The 18,496-nt window shown below is 46.3% G+C and overlaps 2 protein-coding genes across 6 annotated transcripts in view; one reads left to right on the top strand and one right to left on the bottom strand.

Annotated features, from left to right (window-relative positions):
* ADORA2B (adenosine A2b receptor) overlaps positions 1-16,135 on the top strand; it is a 32,488-nt gene extending 16,353 nt beyond the window's left edge. For 2 of the 4 annotated variants that reach the window (XM_082441090.1, XM_082441089.1), the window contains exon 2: positions 3,909-6,374. In XM_082441090.1, coding sequence (XP_082297216.1) covers positions 3,909-4,572 — 664 coding nt within the window. In that variant the 3' untranslated portion in view covers positions 4,573-6,374. Of the gene's footprint in view, positions 1-3,908; positions 6,375-15,665 lie in introns of those variants that run through there. The other 2 variants (XM_082441091.1, XM_082441092.1) reach the window with 2 other exon arrangements.
* On the bottom strand, positions 6,509-18,487 carry ZSWIM7 (zinc finger SWIM-type containing 7). 2 transcript variants are annotated; one of them, XM_082441099.1, is made up of 5 exons: positions 18,362-18,487; positions 16,142-16,163; positions 13,110-13,212; positions 8,288-8,392; positions 6,509-6,932 (listed from the first exon to the last, which is right to left on the bottom strand). In XM_082441099.1, exons 1-5 carry the CDS (start codon positions 18,465-18,467, stop codon positions 6,813-6,815), a joined length of 456 nt encoding a protein of 151 aa, XP_082297225.1. In that variant the 5' UTR covers positions 18,468-18,487; the 3' UTR covers positions 6,509-6,812. The 2 variants fall into 2 exon arrangements, with proteins under 2 accessions (XP_082297225.1, XP_082297226.1); XM_082441100.1 differs by having other exon boundaries at positions 18,377-18,487.
* Positions 18,488-18,496: the final 9 nt, after the last annotated feature.

Genomic DNA, 18,496 nt, shown 5'->3' with positions numbered 1-18,496 from the left:
CTGTGAGCCCTACCTTTGCTGTCGTCCTGCTCCACGCCAGCACCTTCTCTTGAGTTAACCACGGAAGTAGTTTCCTAACTGCTCTGCTTTCCTTCTGGCTGCCCGAAAACTCAGTCTCCACAGTGAGCTTTACACAGCTGAAACCAGTGCCGTCCCCGCAGCGTGCCTCGAGCCCCCCGTGGCATCCCGCGGCGCTGGGGTATCTGAGTATCAAGCTCCAGCCCCTTCCCCCGGCCTGGGGACGGCCCGCCTCACCCCTCTGCTTCTCTAGGAAGGTGAAACCCTTTCCTGTCTGGAAACCGCGCACATTCTGTTCTCTCTGCTTAGAACGCCTTCTCCCCGCTTTTCAGAGCCTCCATGCCCCCTCCACCTTCGGCTCTGCTGCCTAAGAGGCTTCCCTGACACCCTGTGTCCAAGCTCTTCCTGGTTTTCCCTAATCTGCACCCTGTTCCTTTTGGTTTGGCCAAACTCCTTCTGACTTGATTGTACCTTTTGAGTGTTTACCTGTTTATTTTCTGTCTCTTCTGTTAGCTTCACAACCCACGAGGGCTGTGATTCTGTTTCCAGTGCCAGCGGAGTGTGTGGTACAAAGGAAGAACTCTGAATAAAATAATGAACCAGTAGGGGAGAAAGGCCCTGGTGCAGGGGGTCACGGAGAAGGCTGGGACCAGCTGCTCCCCGAATGAAATCAGCTGCTATTCCTCATCGAAGACGATTTAGCATAAAAGTAGTTTTTCATATGTGCAGGATCCAGCAGTTTTGAGAAGTTCAGATGTGGGTGGATTCCGGTTGTTTTGAACTCCGCCAGGAAGCCACCCCCTGGGACCCCTCCGTGTACAGAGGACTCCGTGTCTAATATTGCTTAGGAAAAAGTCACGTAAAAGAAGCAGCATAGGGACTTCCCTGGTGGTCCAGCAGTTAGGACTCCGTGCTCCCAATGCAGGGGGGCCCAGGTTCGATCCCTGGTCAGGGAACTAGATCCCGCGTGCCGCAACTAAAAGATCCTGCATGCCTCGACGAAGATCCCGTGTGCTGCAACTAAGACCCAGCACAGCCAAATAAATAAATAAGTAAATAAATAAATACTAAAAAAAAAAAAAAAAGGCAGCATAACATGGTGTAAGGAACAGAGGCCTGAAAGTCCTGACTTACTGGTATTTGGTTCTTGTATTGCCTTTGTTACTTAAAGACTTTGTATGTCTGGTTCCTCATTTGTAAAATAGAGAAGTTGGACTAGAAAAGATGAAAGTCCCTTCCAGTTTGTATGAGCATGCTTTTGGCTACAGGTAACAGTGACTTAAGCAATCAAGACCATCAATTATCTCTTGAACTACAATATGGAGCCATGATGGTTCTAGGGTTGGTGTAGTGGTTCAAAGACACCATCAAGGGCCTGGACTCTTTCCTTCCTTCTGCTTCGCCATTCACTTTGTTTTCAGGCTCATGCCTCATGGTCACAAGATGGCTGCTGCGGCTCTAGGCATCACAGCCTCCCATAAGAGCATCAAAAGCAGAAAGGGGGCTTCCCTGGTGGCACAGTGGTTGAGAATCCGCCTGCCAAGGCAGGGAACATGGGTTCGAGCCCTGGTCCGGGAAGATCCCACATGCCGCGGAGCAACTAAGCCCGTGCGCCACAACTACTGAGCCTCTGCTCTAGAGCCCATGCTCCACAACGAGAGAAGCCACCCCAATGAGAAGCCCATGCACTGCAACGAAGAGTAGCCCCCGCTCACCACAACTAGAGAAAGACCACACGCAGCAACGAAGACCCAACACAGCCAAATATAAATAAAAAAAAAAAAAAAAAAAAACAAAAAAGCAGAAAGGGATGAGTATGGGGAGGAGCTCTCCTTGTGGGTCTCTCTCCTTTTATCAAGTAAAACTTTTCCTGGAAGTACCCTAGCAGACTTCCTTTAGTCACATTGGCCAGAACCACATCCCGTATCCATCCCAGACCATGACTGACAAGAGAATATGCTTATCCCAGATCTTACTCATCCCCCGGGGCTGGTCTGTGTTCAGCTGTACACAGCTCAGTGCAGTTGAGTCCCGTGAACAGTGGAGGCGTGGCTGCCTCGTGGGCCTGAAGTTTTGTGACTCTTAAGTGCTTGGCCTTCAGGAGGCGGTGGCCTTGTTACCCTGCAGGGACTGATTGCATTCTTCACGTCTCTGGCAAGGCAATGGCCAGGAATAACATTTTTATAAGGAATGGCTTTACATTCCTGCATGAGGGAAGCAGAAAGGATTTGGAAATAGATGGATTTATTGGCCCAGAAAAGTTCAGCGAGCAGCTGCACCCAGCAGGTCCTCTGTAGTCAAGACCCCACAACTGAGCTGCCCTCATAGGGAGCAGAGAAGGTGAGGGGTCACTGTCAACATGAGGCAAGACCTCAGTTAACTGCCCCGCAGACTGGACCAGTTCCGCTGCCTGGCCAGGCCACAGCATCAGGCATTCCCAATAAGCAGAATCCCGTTTTAAAGCTGTCTGGTAACAAGCCAGGAATGCATTTGTAATGGCCACCTTACTATGAACCTCCTATGTGCCAGGCACTATGCTAGCTCCTGGGGACACCAAATCAAAGGGACAAGGTCCAAGTCCTTAAAAGGTTGAACACCTGTAAGAGATAAACAAGCTCTATGACAGGTGTGTGTCTGGGGCCAGAGAGTGGGAGAGGCCACCTTTGCCTGTGAAGTGAGCAGGAAAGGAGGTGACCTTTGAGACAGGAGAGCGGCCGGGCCAGGACGCAGCAGCTGTCGGGAGCAGCAGGCAGGGGCACGTGGGGCTGCGGCCTGAGGGCTCCGTGGTCCACCCTGAGAAGTGTGAGCTTAATCCTGCAGGCGAAGGAGATCGGACGCTTCCCACAGACGGGTCTTAAGATAATGTGTATCCAGTTATTTCCCAGTTTTCTTCCCAGAGGTTAAGTAAAGATTTTATTTCATTTTTTTCAATACATTATGTTAAATACATATTATGGACCAGTTATGAATAGCAGAGTTTATACCTTTGCTATAAACCATATATGGACTACCTTGTAGCAAAAAGTCCAGAATGTGTATTATGATTTCTAGATTTTAAATAAGATTTAATGGTCTAAAAATTACTAAAAAGATTTGATATTTGCTAAGTTCTTTCCTAATTTTTATCAGCTTCGCCGCTAGCCGAGACAGCCAGGGACGCTGCTAGAACTCTCGTTCTCCAGCATCTTACCGGGGAATTCAGGGGGATGACTCTTCCTAGGGTGTTGGTGGGAGACGGACCAGAAGGCTTCTCGCCCAGAGTCACCAGGTGAGGCTGCCTGACTCCAGGGGCCTGCGGTCCTCACTTGTCGGGCGTTTGTTCAAGGGCATCTTATCAACGAAGCCTCCCTGCCTGACCTCTTTAACACTAGTCCCTGCCACAGCTCACCTTCCTCACTCTTTTTCTTTTTTCACACTACACGTCTCCTCCTAACATGCCGTATAATTTACTAACCTACGCTTGTTGTTTATTATGATCTGTCTCCCCTGCTAGAACGCAAGTCCCTGAGAAGCAGGGGTCTTGTGGGTGCCGTTCCCTGGTGTATCTCGACCCCCTACAACTGTGTCTCATAGGAGACCTAGACCCAAGGTCAGTATCTGGGTGATTAGGAAGCAGCCTTTAAGAATTCTCCACTTGTTCTCCTTGACCATGATTTGTCATTAGACAGAGGTGAGTTATTAAGAAGGAAAATCTTATTGAGCTTGTTAGAGCAAAGCTGTTTATACCTGTTTGCAAGCTGTTGGTGTTGAGGGTAAAAGGCCACGGTGCCCTCTGAGGCTGAACGGTAGAGGCTGTTAGGGGTAAAGGAACAAAAAGCAGAGGTGGGGTCCTGGACTTTGGTGGCAGAGCGCTGTAAGCTGACGGTAACAGCTGATGTTCTTTTCAACAGGTATAAGAGTTTGGTCACTGGGGCCCGAGCAAGAGGAGTCATTGCTGTCCTCTGGGTCCTTGCCTTTGGCATCGGCCTGACCCCGTTCCTGGGGTGGAACAGTAAAGACAGTGCCACCAATTGCACGGAGCCCTGGGACGGGACCACAAACGCAAGCTGCTGCCTTGTGAAGTGTCTTTTTGAGAACGTGGTCCCCATGAGCTACATGGTGTACTTCAATTTCTTTGGGTGCGTCCTGCCCCCGCTGCTCATAATGCTGGTCATCTACGTCAAGATCTTCCTGGTGGCCTGCAGGCAGCTCCGGCGCATGGAGCTCATGGACCACTCGAGGACCGTCCTCCAGCGGGAGATCCACGCGGCCAAGTCCCTGGCCGTGATTGTTGGGATCTTTGCTCTGTGCTGGCTGCCGGTACACGCCATCAACTGTGCCACGCTCTTTCAGCCAGCCTGGGCCAAGGAGAAGCCCAAGTGGGCCATGAACGCGGCCATCCTCCTGTCGCACGCCAACTCGGTCGTCAATCCCATTGTCTACGCCTACCGGAACCGAGACTTCCGCTGCGCTTTCCACCAAATCATCTCCAGGTATGTTCTCTGCCGGACGGACGTCCGCAAGAGTGGGGATGGGCAGGCAGGGGCGCAGCCTGCTTTCCAGGTGGGCCTGTGACCGAGGCTCTGGCCTCTTTGAGGAGAAGGCACAAGTTCAGTAACAAAGGGACAGGGCACGGCTGGCGGAGTCTCACTGGAAGGACAGCTGCACCTCGCAGGCCAGCAGGTCGCCTCTTTGGAGCGCTTCCCCGGGGGTACCACGTACCCAGTTAATATGCACACGTTACTAGTAGGTTCCGAGGGTCGACAAATGTGTTCATGGTTCTCTGGCTGCTCTTGTAGATGATGCTGATGATTGAATGGATTGTAAAAGAAAGTTTTTTTGAGCGTCTACCTCTTTCATGGTAGAAAATGACTGAAACTATTTTACTGTGGAACACTGAACTATTACAATACAAATATTTTTTAACTTAGCAGGCAAAGGAAAAAGTTGGACATAACTAAAAATATATACTTGTTCTGAGGAAGGTGACCAGGAAAATTAAAAGTATAATTCTTCAATCAAGACACTGCCATATTAGGGAAATGATAGTCTCATAAGTTCTTAAGTAGAATATCATCAGATGACAGGTTTGATAACAATCTTTTCCATGTACAGCAAACCACCCTAAAGGAAGAAACTGGAGAAGTGGGATCCCTCCGCCACCAGATTCTGTGTCCCCCTTCCAGAGCTAGACAAGTGAATTTTACTTCTCTCCCAAGTTCAAGTTTGGCCAAGTTGCTGTAATCCAAAGTGAAAATTTTACGAAGGAAAGTTAGAGAATTGTGTTCATGTATGAGGTGAAATAAAAATAAAACTTAAAAAAAGAAATATACGGTTTAGGGTGCTGCGCCGGCTTGCTGTGCAGAGCTCACCTACCTTCTGTTCTTTATCCTGAAATAAGTCTACACCCGAGCCCAAGTTTGCCAAGTAGCACAGTCTTGATAGGTTTTATTGGCCACACCTCGACCTAAGAGAAGGCCCTGCCACCACAGAGCCCTGTGCCATCTGGGGCCTTTCCCACAGTCATTCATTAGCGCTTCATATTTCGGGGCACAGGGTTGGGGGGTGTCCGAGGCTGCAAAACCATCTATTTCACCTGTCTGGTCGCTGACTCAGTTCCTTCCGCAGTAACCCTGCGAAGATGCTGCAGGCCCACGAACCCCTAGAGAGACAGGGAAAGCCTGTCCTTCTAGGACCCTGTTCCAGCTGTGGACAGCCTTCCCCATGAGAAGTTACTGTCCTGTGCCGAAATCTGTCTCGTGTTCCTTTCATCCGTCATTGCTCCTTTGCTCTCTCTTGGGGTCCAGATGAGTCCCGTTTATCTCCCTCCCAACATCCTCTTGGGATCTCTCAGCCTTTTCTGGCTTGTTACAAAGCTCAGAAGTGCCTGCAGAGCAAACCGGCACTTCCTTGTCCTAGGTGCTACCTTTCTCACAATACAGCCTATTTAATCAGCTATTTTGGCCTCAACACTGTAGATTCTGCAGCTCACTGAAACCAGAACCCTGATGTCTTTTTATCTTTGCTGCCATTTAGCCACATCTCCGCTCTAACCTTTTATTGCAGAAAAATCTTCTGGACCCAAGAAAAAGGACTGATGCTTATTTATCTAAACTTCAGCTTGCTGTTTCACCTACTGTTCCAACCTCTTAAGAATGACTAGTACTCAGGCTTCCCTGGTGGCGCAGTGGTTGAGAGTCTGCCTGCCAATGCAGGGGACACGGGTTCGAGCCCTGGTCTGGGAAGATCCCACATGCCGTGGAGCAACTAGGCCCGTGAGCCACAACTACTGAGCCTGCGTGTCTGGAGCCTGTGCTCCACAACAAGAGAGGCCGCGACAGTGAGAGGCCCGCGCACCGCGATGAAGAGTGGCCCCCACTTGCTGCAGCTAGAGAAAGCCCTCGCACAGAAACGAAGACCCAACACAGCCAAAAATAAATAAATAAATAAAGTAGGTGACTTAAAAAAAAAAAAGTGATTAAAAAAAAAAAAAAAAGACTAGTACTCTTAGTCACTTAAGAATCTGACTAATTATGACCATGACGTGATGTTAGGCTTTGGAGTCTAAAACGCTTGATTCCATCTGGAAATTTTCTACCCAAGGGGCTTGGAGGCTGGTTCAGACGTTTCACGAGGGCTTCAAACCATACACACGTCCTGGGCCCAACGCACAATGCCTCCTGCAGCCCAGCGGGGACGGGACGGCGACAAGGAGCCTGGTTCACGTCCCCGCCGCGTGAGTCACGCACGACAGGCCGCGTGCGTCTCTGGACAGGATCCTACGTTGAAAGCCAGTGATGCTCCAGCTGCGCCAGTTATGACGCTTCTTGTGTCTTTTCCATCAATAATACATCAGTCAGTTGCTTGTCAGAGACGCTCAGCTGCTGACAGGTCCTCATAACCTGACTGAGATAAACTGCCAAGAGGTGCTTGCACTGGAATGCAAAACGCACAAACCAGTTAGAAACTGGAGGGGCCGGGCTGAGCCAGACCTCTCACCACCATCCCACGCAGCAGGAAAGGAGTGGGGCACACAGACTGTGCGCCTCTAACTCACTGCCTGAAACTGCAGACAAAGATGAGACCTTCTAGGAGGCAGTGGGGACAGAGGAGGTTTTCCTTTGCCTGTCGTTTGGAGCAACAGCTTAGATCCAGCTGGTACAGGTAAAACCAAGGGAAAACCGAGACGGGCTCTTTATTTTAGTCCTAAATTATATTTCTTTCTTCCTCGCCTTCAGAAAGCTCTTAATAGCAATGGCTAACGTTCCTTGAGGTACTGTGCTAAGTGCTTCTTAAAGATTATCTCACTTAATAAGAGAGAATTATTTAATAATGAGATAGTAAGATTATCTCATTTAACCCCCCAGGGGGACAGGTCTTATCCCCATCTTACACACACGCTCAGAGTCTACAGTGTAGTCCCTTCACCGCTATTAGACTTCCGGGGCGCGGTGTCGGGGGCAGGGGCAGGGCTGGCAGGACCCTCACGTATCTCGGCCTGTAACACCTCTGGGGAGAGGATCTGTGCTGGACCTTGTGTCATAGCACACACAGCTTAGGTTACTGGAGGGCCTGCTTGAACCCTGTCATTTTACAGGTGAAATCAGCTGTGAATGTGGCTTCTCGTACAATGGGACATTCAACCTGCCACCCAGTTCCCGAGGTGTGTAATTAACAGTGTAAAAGAAAGGGGAAGAATTCAGTGGGTGCTATAATTTTCTTCCTTGGCAAGACTTAAAAAATAGCTGCCTGCTCTCGGGTGGGTAGTGCTTTCTCCTGTGGAATCAGGAGTTTTGTGAGTATGTCTTGTTCCTGCTTGATGCCCTGGACTCCGTGAAATCAGCAGAGGCACCGATGTGCTCTCCTGCCCCCGTGGAAGTCGAGCACGGCTAAGTGCCAGGCTGTCTCACGGGGAGTGGGAAGAAACACCTCAAGGCTGGACATGGAGTTGGGGGTATGCAAAGTTGCCAGCATTCTATTTAGTTCATATTTTTATTGGGCCAACTAATTCCCCAGTTGCCAACTTTGGGGATTACCTGTCGCCCTCCCCACAGCTTCATCTGTGACCTTTTAAATTAAAATGGGAAATTGGTGTAGTTCTAAAAATGACACTGCATTTTGGGAGGGTAAACCCAAAAGAGATGACTAACTGAAGTCAAGGACAAGAAACTACTATCTGTTTCAACATGTAGTAAAATCCCCATTTTGTGCAACTCTTAAACGATGCAGCGAGGGCTCACAATCTCTCTCCTAGCTCAGCTGCAGCTGGGGGGGCCCTTCCCATCCTCACCAGGAGGCTGTCACTCTTCCGCAGCACTGAGAAGGCAAATGCCGGACACGAACAGTAATGACAAGAGGCCAAACACACGTATGTTCTACCGGAACTTCCAAGTACCTAGAAAGGACAGGACAGATGGGATCAGACTTGGAAAGGTGTGCTGGAAACCACCCCCTGCCCCTGAACTCATCTGCCTGGTGTCTCAGAGCTGCTCTGCGCTGGGAAGAACCGCAGGAACATCTTCCGCAGAAGTGGAAACTCGACTTCCCTGCCTGCGGGACCTTCCCGCTGCCTTAGGGCTCTGCCCTTGAGAACTCCACAGGACAAAACAGAGGCGTTTCGGGTGGGTTAAACCATCCCCCTGGCTGGTGATTCGGAGGGCCCACTCCGTGGGTTGACGATAAAGAGGCAGAGGAGAAAGCCCCCTCATCTGCACTTCATCGTGGTGTTTCTCAACCTCTGGTATTCCACAGCATGTGTGTAAACGTCTACAGCTTCCACCACACGTGTGAAGGGAGTCTGAAAACAGGTGAAGGCTTAGCGGTGAGGCAGAAAGACAGGTCTTCAGAAGAAAACGGGCAAGGGCTTCTGGAAAGCATCTGAGAACAGGAGGAACGTAGAACGCAGAGAATCTTTTAACGGGGTGACTCAGCTGCTCGGGCGGCTGTCTCGGAGCGCGGCAAGCCCAGATCTGCCTGTTCCCCAGCAGGATGGAAGGAGCGCACAGATACGGGGGCTGGGAACACGCCCGTCCAAGAGCAGACGGCCTGCTGTCAGTCAAGTGGTGAGGAGGAGCCGTCCAGGAAAATGACAACGCTGCATCTGGAGCGTGACTGGACAAACGGAGAAATCGCCTGCTTTCGTCTCCACCACAAAGCAGCCAAAGACACAGCTGAGGGCTTCATTCCTACAGTTAAATCTGCAGGGCTTCCCTGGTGGCACAGTGGTTAAGAATCCGCCTGCCAATGCCCGGGACACAGGTTCGAACACTGGTCCGGGAAGATCCCACATGCCGCGGAGCAGCTAAGCCCGTGCGCCACAACTACTGAGCCTGCGCTCTAGAGCCTGTGTGCCACAACTACTGAGCCCACATGCCACAACTACTGAAGCCCGTGTGCCTAGAGCCTGTGCTCCGCAACAAGAGAAGCCACCGCAATGAGAAGCCCATGCACCACGACGAAGAGCAGCCCCCGCTCGCCACAACTAGAGAAAGCCTGCGCGCAGCAACGAAGACCCAACGCAGCTAAAAACAAATAAATAAATAAATTTAAAAAAACCACTCTGCAAACTGCTGGCGAAAGAAGCGTCCCAGTCACGCGGCGCCACCCCGAGGGTTAGCTCACATGAACTGCCACTTAGGGATTGCCACAGGGCTCCCACGTTTTGCAGGCTCTGAGGTGGCAATCTACATGAAAAGGCCAGGACTTAAAAAACAACAAACGCCAGAGCTCCTCTTTCTCCTCACAAAGAATAAAGCAGCAGGTGAGGGAGGCTTCAGCCGAGGAACAGCAGTGTTCAGGCACGTGCCGTGCCCGTTTGTCAAGTGTCCTGGCATTCCCGTGACGCAGCCATGTCGCTACGGTTTCTTGACCAAGTCGGGAGAATTCCTTGGGGGCTGCAAGATTACCAGAAATGGCCCATGACTGGGTAAGAAGTTGCCTACTGTTCCCATTAAAAATTTCAGCCCCAGTTACAAATCAGGTGTGAAGAAAATCACATGTTACATATTTCCAGTCCTGAGGCGCTGACGTGTTTTCGGTGGTGGACGCTGGGGATGAGTGCAGGAACCTCCCCAGTGTCTGGAAAACACAGGCTGAAGGGAGAGCATTAAAGCAGATTGTTTCCCACTGAGTCCTGCAAGAAAACCCATCAACATCCAGCAGTGACACCAGCAATTCTTGGGTCTCCAAACAGTCACCAATGAATAAAAAACTTCAGATTTCTTCTTCTCTCTGGATTTACATTTAACTAGGCATAAGCCTCTGGAATTCTGCACTGACAAGTTCCTTCTTATGGTGGGTCCCCAGCCCATCAGAATACTCTCTGGATGAAGCTGAGTGCCTGGTAACTCAGGAACGGGGAGAGGTGCCCTTGCTGATCCTTTCAAAGGCTGGCTAGGACTCAAAACCTTCAGCCGCCCGAGGCATTGAATACTGTAAACGAACAGTCAGTTCTGAGTTTGCTTCCTCTTTATCTCTCGCAGTGGACAACTAACGAACCCAATAGTCAGGCAGAGATCTGAGTTAGATAGGTTTAGAAATAGAAATTGCCCTCAGGGCCCATCTGATTCACTTCCTTCACCCTTCAGTGGAAAAACCGCCTCCTCTTACGGGAATTGCTCCCAGTTTACCCACTCAGAGCCTGGAATGTTTATCCCCAGAAGGAGAGAGCTTTTAAAAAAAGAAATGCAGGCTTTCGAGGATACTCACACCCAGGCTGGACGTGCGAGCACCTTGCCTGGAGGAAGTCTGCTAGGCTTCAGCGAGGTTCTCAGGTGACTGACCCACCTGGGTGGTCATCGGCTCACAAGGACGGTTTCACTTTGTGGCTGCTCCAAGCCTCTTAACGTCCATCACAGTGGTCAACTGTGTTATTTACTGTTCCCCGAGTTCGGTGCCTCTCCCGGAAAGCGGATTATACATTCCTGCCCTATTAGATACAGGCTGACTGTGTGACCTGCCTTAGCCAGTAAAATGTGAGTAGCCAAGCAGAAACATTAAAAATGGGTGCATACTATGTCCTCTTTTCTTTCTGCTGTGAGATCCGCAATGTCCCAGACAGGGGCTGCCCCATCGACTGGGACCCTGAGTGAAGATGTTTTGGAGCAGAGCTGCGATTGACTCTTAATGGAGATGTATAGTGAGTGAGATATAAACTTTGTTTTGAAATTTGGGGGTCATTGTTACCACAGCCTAACTTAGCACCTCCTGACTGATGCACCCCCGTTCCTGGGTGGACCAAAGTTTATCAGAAAGCAACTCAGGTGACAACGTAAGTGTGACTTTAGGGTAATTTCCACTACACCTGGAGGAAGTGAGAGTATTAGAAGGTTGCCCTATGGAACGATAACTAGCAGGGTCGAGAGGCAATGTCTGACTCAACTTCTATCATCTCACAGGACCTCTGAAGCCAACTTCTTTCTATGTTACTGTATACAATGAAACCATTGAGGTTAATTTGAGGGTGTCTATAAGATTTCTACAGCCTCATTTAATTCAAAGTCCAAGCTGACAGCCACAATTCTAAGAAGTTAGCATTTTTATGACGAATAAAGCAACATGATGTAATACAGAATGTGAATGACGAAAATTAAACAAGTCACAGTGATCCTGGGAGGAACAAAAAAGTCAACAATAACTGAAATATTTCAGAGTTTTTGAGATTTTAACGAACAATGAGATCCCAGAACTAGAGAACAGTTAGGACTCTGCTTGCGCAGGTCAGGGGTTCTGCTGACGTTGGAACTAGGACAAAAAATCTGAAACTAAAAGACATGGGAAAACTCAGAGGCCCTCCCCGTTGAGGGCATTTTAGCTACATAAAAACCAAAAATAAATACTCTAGAAAGAAGACGGAAACGCTTCCTCAGGTACAAACAACGTCACTTAAGAGTGCCGATTATTAATCTATGAAGTTCACCACGAGAAAATTCTAATCAGCAGCCTCTTTTAAGTAAATACAACCCGAAGTTGTAACTGCAGCCTTCAGCACTGATCACCTCGGCTTACTTCATGCAGAAATGCAGGAGGACGTGCCGGGTTGGCTGCACCATCCTACCGTGTGGAACAGCAAGTAAGTTCACTAGGCAGAGCCACCCATGTACCCAGGAGGCCTTGCCCAGTCACTCACTCACTAAAAAGGAATCAACACGGTCTTAACTCTGAGAAGGTCATCATAAATAAACCAGAATCCAAACACTGAAAAATCCCTTCCTTCATGGTCTTCAGCAAGGCCTGGATTAAATACAAGAGCTGACAGCTTCTTTTTCACCCCTTCCAAGCCAGACACAAAATTTTGGAGACCACTGCTGATGTTTTAATTTCATTCACAAGATTCCCTTCGCTCAATCCCAGCGGCAGGTACCACTGTCTAATGTAGCTAAACTGGGGGAGGGGAGTGTGGCCCACTGCTGATGCAGGGACAGGCAGTGCAGGACGGCCGTTACACACCCCCGCTGCCAGAGGTGACTGTTCATTTTCTGCATCTCAGTTTTCGGCACAATGAATATCTTTCTGGGCTTTTGGTGAGAATTATCAATACATGAAAGTAATTCGGAGTCTGATAAGAGTCTCATCTGTTACTTTACAAATCTACCTACCTTAAGCTCCAGTGGGCAAAACTAAGGTCCAAGTAAACTGCCTGAATTCAGCACAGTCTGGCCTTCATGAATAGTTCTTGACAACAATTTTGACAGCTCATTTCTATGAGATGAATCTGGACATGTGGAAGGACCTCAAAATACATTTTGGTTTTTGCTTGTAAGCAAGAGATAATGTAACAAGGTGACGGTGTCGGCGCTTTTTGGAGCGTGGCGGGTGGGAAAGTACCTCTAGTATCAAACGACAGGAAGGCAGAAGTTGACTGTGCTCCGTTGGACCTGAGAAAAGAGCCTCTCTGCGTCATTGCTGGTTCTACACATCGCTACCAGGTAGAGCTAACAGGTCACGTGTATCTTATTTTAACTACTCATACTCTAATTTTACTAAGTTGGGTCAAATGCTTTTCAAAAGCCCAGGAAATACTCAGAGCTGTTCACCAGCTTTCACAGAGATTCATGAAAACATTTTGTCCTAAGGGGATTCTGTTGAGATAATCCCCACCTCTAGGTCTCTACCTGGTAAACACGCCTCCCACTGGGTGATGAAAGTAAGGTGACGGACTGGCGATCAACGAGGTCCAAGGCCTGGACGGCTGATGAGCCAAAGACAAACTTCAGCCTGGGGAGCAGAGAAGCTTCAGATTAGACGGCTGGACTCAAGCCACCTCTGCGACTTGACCCGAAGGATCACCATCGGCAGTTTTAAAAAATTCAGTTCATTTTAATTTGGAAAAAATTTAAAAAGGTGATAATACAGCAAAACCCCATGTAATCAACCCCCCAGAATAAATGTTAACATGTTGTTTGGATAAAGAAGTCCTCTTTATACCTCACAGTCCTTCCTGTTCGTCCCAACTTCCTTCATCCCTGAGGCAACCACATGCATTTGATGGTTTCCTTCCTATTAATGTTTTTACATTTTATAATACATAGTACATATGTGTGTGTGCATACCTATATATACACACATACATACATACATATGGTATCGTTTTTAAGTTTTAAAACATAAAAGGTATATGGTAGGCTTTTTTGGCAACTTTTTTTTCCCACTCAGTGTACTTCTGAGAATGATGCGTGTCTATATGATGTATTTGTGTATATATATATATATATTTTTTTTTTTAAACTTTTGAATAATATTCTATTGTATGTACATAATACATTTTATGTTTTAAATACTCTATTTTTTTAAAAGTACTCTATTGATGGACACTCAGTCCCCATTTGACACTATTATAAATAATACTCAGTTACCCCGTACATGCCCCTTGGTGCACATATATGAGAGTCCTTCCTGGTTATGTAAGTGAAAGCGGAACTGCTGGGTCTTAGGATATGTGCAATTTTCAGTTTTAATGGGCGCTGCCAACAGCTTCCCACCGCGGAAACAGTGCTCCCCCCAGCGCCATATGAGAGTTCTATTTCCTCCTCATCCTCACCAGCACCTGTATTATCATGCCTTTTCATGTTTGACCATCTGATGGGTGTTAAATTTGTTCTTTTTGGATCAGTAATAAAGGCTATCCAGCTGTTAAATGATGTACTAGAAAAAATGTGATATGTGGGAAAATTCTTACAATATGTTAGGTGAGAAAGGTCGGGCACCGTATTTTATATCTAGAAACTCTCCATCATGTTAAAAAATTTTTTCTTAAGAAAATCTACAATTACCTCAAAATAAAACATTACATTGAAAAAAAAAAGGCAATAAACCAAATTGTAACAGTGATTATCACTGGCTGGTATGATTATTGATGCTTTTGACGTTTTATTTTCCAAGGACTTTATTTATTTATTTATTTATTTTCAAGTTTGGGTTATTTTTATAAACCGGAAGATAAAATGGCTGGGTTGAACTAAAACTAAAAAGTTAATGTTTTAAAGAACCCATATGATTTGACACAAAATAAGAAGACAGCACTACTAAGGGCTTTAAAATTAAAACGTTCAACTTCTTCATTTTCTAACAAAGTAGTCTCTGTTACTATAACAAACTGTTAGAATGGGAAAAGTGTTTAAAATTAAACACAGGATGATTGTCTATGGGCAAAGAAAACTAAAGACATAAAATCTGGTAATAACTTTATCAATCAGAGATAATTCCAGTTAACTTTAAAAATGGATCTAATAAGAATTTTTTTAACCTGCCTTGTCTACTTTATAACATATTGTGAATATCTCAATGCACTTTTAACCACTTTTAATGGTTACAAAGAATTCCATTGTAAAGATCAATTACTTTTATTTTCCCCAAACTCTATTTTTTGGATAATTAGAGTTTATTAAATTTAATTTGAATAATTAGATTGTTTCAAGGTGTTTTTTCTTTTTGCTACCATAAACAATAGTGGATGAATGTGCTCACTGTAAAGTCTTTAAACATCCATGATTAATTCCCTGAGATACAGTCTTGTAAGTGAAATTTCTGGGTCAAAGAATATGTATATTTTAAAGCTCCTGTTCCCAGTTGCCAGTTTACCTTCCAAGTTACACTCCTACCATCAGGATATCAGTTATCCTTTTCTCCATGTTCTTGCCAACATCTGGAAGATTCTTACCAACATCTTTTCTGTGATACCCAGGTTTTATAGATGGGAAGTTATCTAATTATTTTAATTTGTATTTTTTGATCACTAGTAAAATTTACTTTTTTGTCAGAGCTTTTCGTAACTTGAATTATTTTATTATCTGCCTATTTTCTTTGTTTTAAATGTAATTTTTTTAATAATTAAAATCTTTGTAAAAAATTTAAGAAATAGAGAAAAAGTTAAAGCCCTTTTCTAAACTGCACCTCCTTCCTCCCCCCTAAGATAACCTCTGGTATAAGTTGGTGTATATCCTTCAGGAGTTTTTAAATATAAGTGTTTATGTGCAGTTAAATGTTTAGTTATTCCTAGGTAGCTTTCACTTTTTCTTGCTATTGAGAATGTAATTAATGTTTAAACTTTGTGTATGAAAGAAAATAATTATTAGTTTCTGTATTTAAAAAAAAATAACTTTATTCTCTTGGTGTTTAAAAAGTAGTTATGTCCCCTACAAATAATGACAATTGTCTCTCTTTGCAAACAGGCATACGGCTGACTCTTGAATAATACGGGGATTAGGGGCGCTGACCCTCTGAGCAGCTGAAAATCTGCGTATAACTTTAAGCTGTTCTCCATATCTATGGTTTAACCAGCCTCACATGGTATAGCACTGCAGTATGTATTTACTGAAAAAAATCACAAGTGGACACACATAGTTCAAACTTGCGTTGTTCAAGGATCAAGTGTACTTCTCATTTTTTCATGTGTTCGTGTAACAGCTACAACTTTTAGAGCAATGTTAAAGTGGCAATTAGGACAATAAGGGAATGCCTTGTACTGTCAAATACAGTGTTGGTTATTCACTTGAGACAGATTTTTAATCATGTCAAGAAAATACAGTTCCTAGTTTAGTAAGAATATTTTTTAAAAATCAAGAGTTGATGCTGAAAGAATTTGGCCTTTAAAAAACACATTAATGATTAAAAAAGAAAACGCAAATACAACAGGATATATACTTACGATAATAAATGCTCATCAGGAACTGTAAAACAGGAATGGAAAGAAAGTTAATTGTGTTAAACCAGTGACCATAGACAAAAACATCTTAAAAAGACTATAAACAGGGACTTCCCTGGTGGCACGGTGGTTAAGAATCTGCCTGCCAATGCAGGGGACGTGGGTTCGAGCCCTGGTCCGGGAAGATCCCACATGCTGTGGAGCAACTAAGCCCATGCGCCACAACTACTGAGCCTGTGCTCTAGAGCCCGCAAGCTACGAGTGAGCCCGTGAGCCACAACTACTGAAGCCCGCATGCCTAGAGCCTGTGCTCCGCAACAAGAGAAGCCACCGCAATGAGAAGCCCGCGCACCGCAACAAAGACCCAACACAACCAAAGATAAATAATTTTATCAAAAAAAAGAGAATATCAAAAAAAAGAGAAAAGACTATAGCCAAAAAGACTTTTGTGTAAGATGGTGAATTGAACATAGGCATCAAATTTTACTCCTTCCCAGTATTCTGCTAAACAATAACAAAAGGATTTTTTAAAAAAGCATAAACTCCCCAGGATGAGGACAGGGAGAAACACACCTGGAAAATAATTTACAAGACCTGAGAACACTGAATCCTAAGTGAGCAATGGGAGAGCCGAGTGTAAATCAGAGCCTGATTTACCCTTCAGAATCTAGTACCCCCTCCTGCTAAAAAAAACCTCAGAAACTGGTGGCACCAGATGGCTCTCGAGTGGGAAGGAAACAGGGGCTAAAATAAGACTCTTTGAAAGAAAGTTTAAGAAGCTAGAAGGTAGCAGAATAATGCTTTCAGATGTCTGAAGAAATGGTATTTCCAACATATAATTCAATACCTAGCCAAACTATCAATTGTGAGGACAGGAAAAGAACTTTTTCAGGCATGTAAAGCCTCAAAAAGTACATCTCGTGCTCTTCTTCAGGAAGGTACTAGAGTACGTGCTCTATAAAATAAGGTAGTAAACTGAGAAAAAGAAAATTGGAGGGTGAACTAAATATAAGGCTCAACTTAGGTAAAGGGAATTCCCCAGACAATAATGGTGAAGGGAGATCTCAGGAGACAGCCAGCCCATACGAGAGCATCCCTGAAGGCTCTAGGAGAGACTCCTGCAGGAACGTGAAACTGATAAAACATCTCATTCACCTGAACATCTTGAGTAGAGATTTAGAACACTGGTAAAAGAGTTTGAGGTTGAATTAGGGATACATAAAAAAGTAAACAAGCAAACGCAAGTATGACAGTTTTGAGAGAAAGCAGAAAGTTACAGGAAAGGAAACGTAATCCTAGCTTCCTGCATGGCTCAGCTGTGGCTCAATTTTACATCATCACACAAGTGTAAACTCAATATTGACCTAAAGAAATTACCGTTGAAGGGTGGGGGTCAGGAAGAGTGTATGACTATCTAGAACAAAGATTTTTAAATAGCAGAAAACGGTTCTGCTGAAAATAAACGTGAGTCAGTGCTAGTGGTCGCTCTGAGTCCTGAGCATCAGGGGCACCTGCAGGCCCCCTTCAAGACTCTCAGTGTATGGATTAATCCATTCAGACACAGAGCCCATATCGGGCAACCACTGTTTGAGCTGACAACAGACTGGCTTTCCCCCCACCCTTTCTGGGATCAGAATATGTTTGAATACCTGGCTGGCCTAATCTTTTATGCACATATACTGCTTTAGTTTTAACTGAAATGAGAAAAGTTGGCTTCCTTTTCTCAATTCTTTAAAAACAGTAACTCAAGATAAATCCTTTTCAAAGTGCGGTCCTTTTCCAACAAAAGCCATCCAAGTGAACCAGCAGGGGCAGTTCTGAGGTCTAATCTATTTATTCAATGACCATTCGGACGCTGGTTGAGCAGTTCTCATGCGGATGCACTTCGATCAGGACCCTCTCAATACCGGTGTGTGCTGCGAACGCCCAGGGATGCGGGAGCCTGGTCACAGAGCATCCTCTGCTGGTCAAAGGAAAACACGTACAGCCACAGCGTCCAGAACTGCCCCCCTCCCCCAACCCCAAGTCGCTGCGTCTGCAGCCGGGTTTGCGGCCCTGAAATATTCGCTCGTTGAACAGGGTGTAGGAGAGGATTCGTTTAGAGCGAACACAGATTTTGAGAAGGAAGGGCTACTGACGAGGTCAACAGAAACCTCCCTCGTAGGGGCCAGCAGCCCCGCCCCGGTACCCCGGGTTTCCGCCCCCGCCGGCGCCGCCGCATACGCCTCCAGCCCGTACTCGGCGCGCCGTCCCGCGCCGCCTCCGCCATCTCGCTCAGCAGCTCCTCCACCACTGCCGGCAGCGTGAGAGCCCGCGCCGCCACCGCCATCGCCAGGACCGGTCCCGCGCTAACCGGGG

The sequence above is a fragment of the Balaenoptera physalus genome (genome assembly GCF_965194825.1).
Source record: "Balaenoptera physalus genome assembly, chromosome: 20".
In the NCBI taxonomy this organism is placed as follows: domain Eukaryota; kingdom Metazoa; phylum Chordata; class Mammalia; order Artiodactyla; family Balaenopteridae; genus Balaenoptera; species Balaenoptera physalus.
Note: the sequence above shows the minus strand (reverse complement) of the source record. Positions and strands in the feature narration are given on the sequence as shown.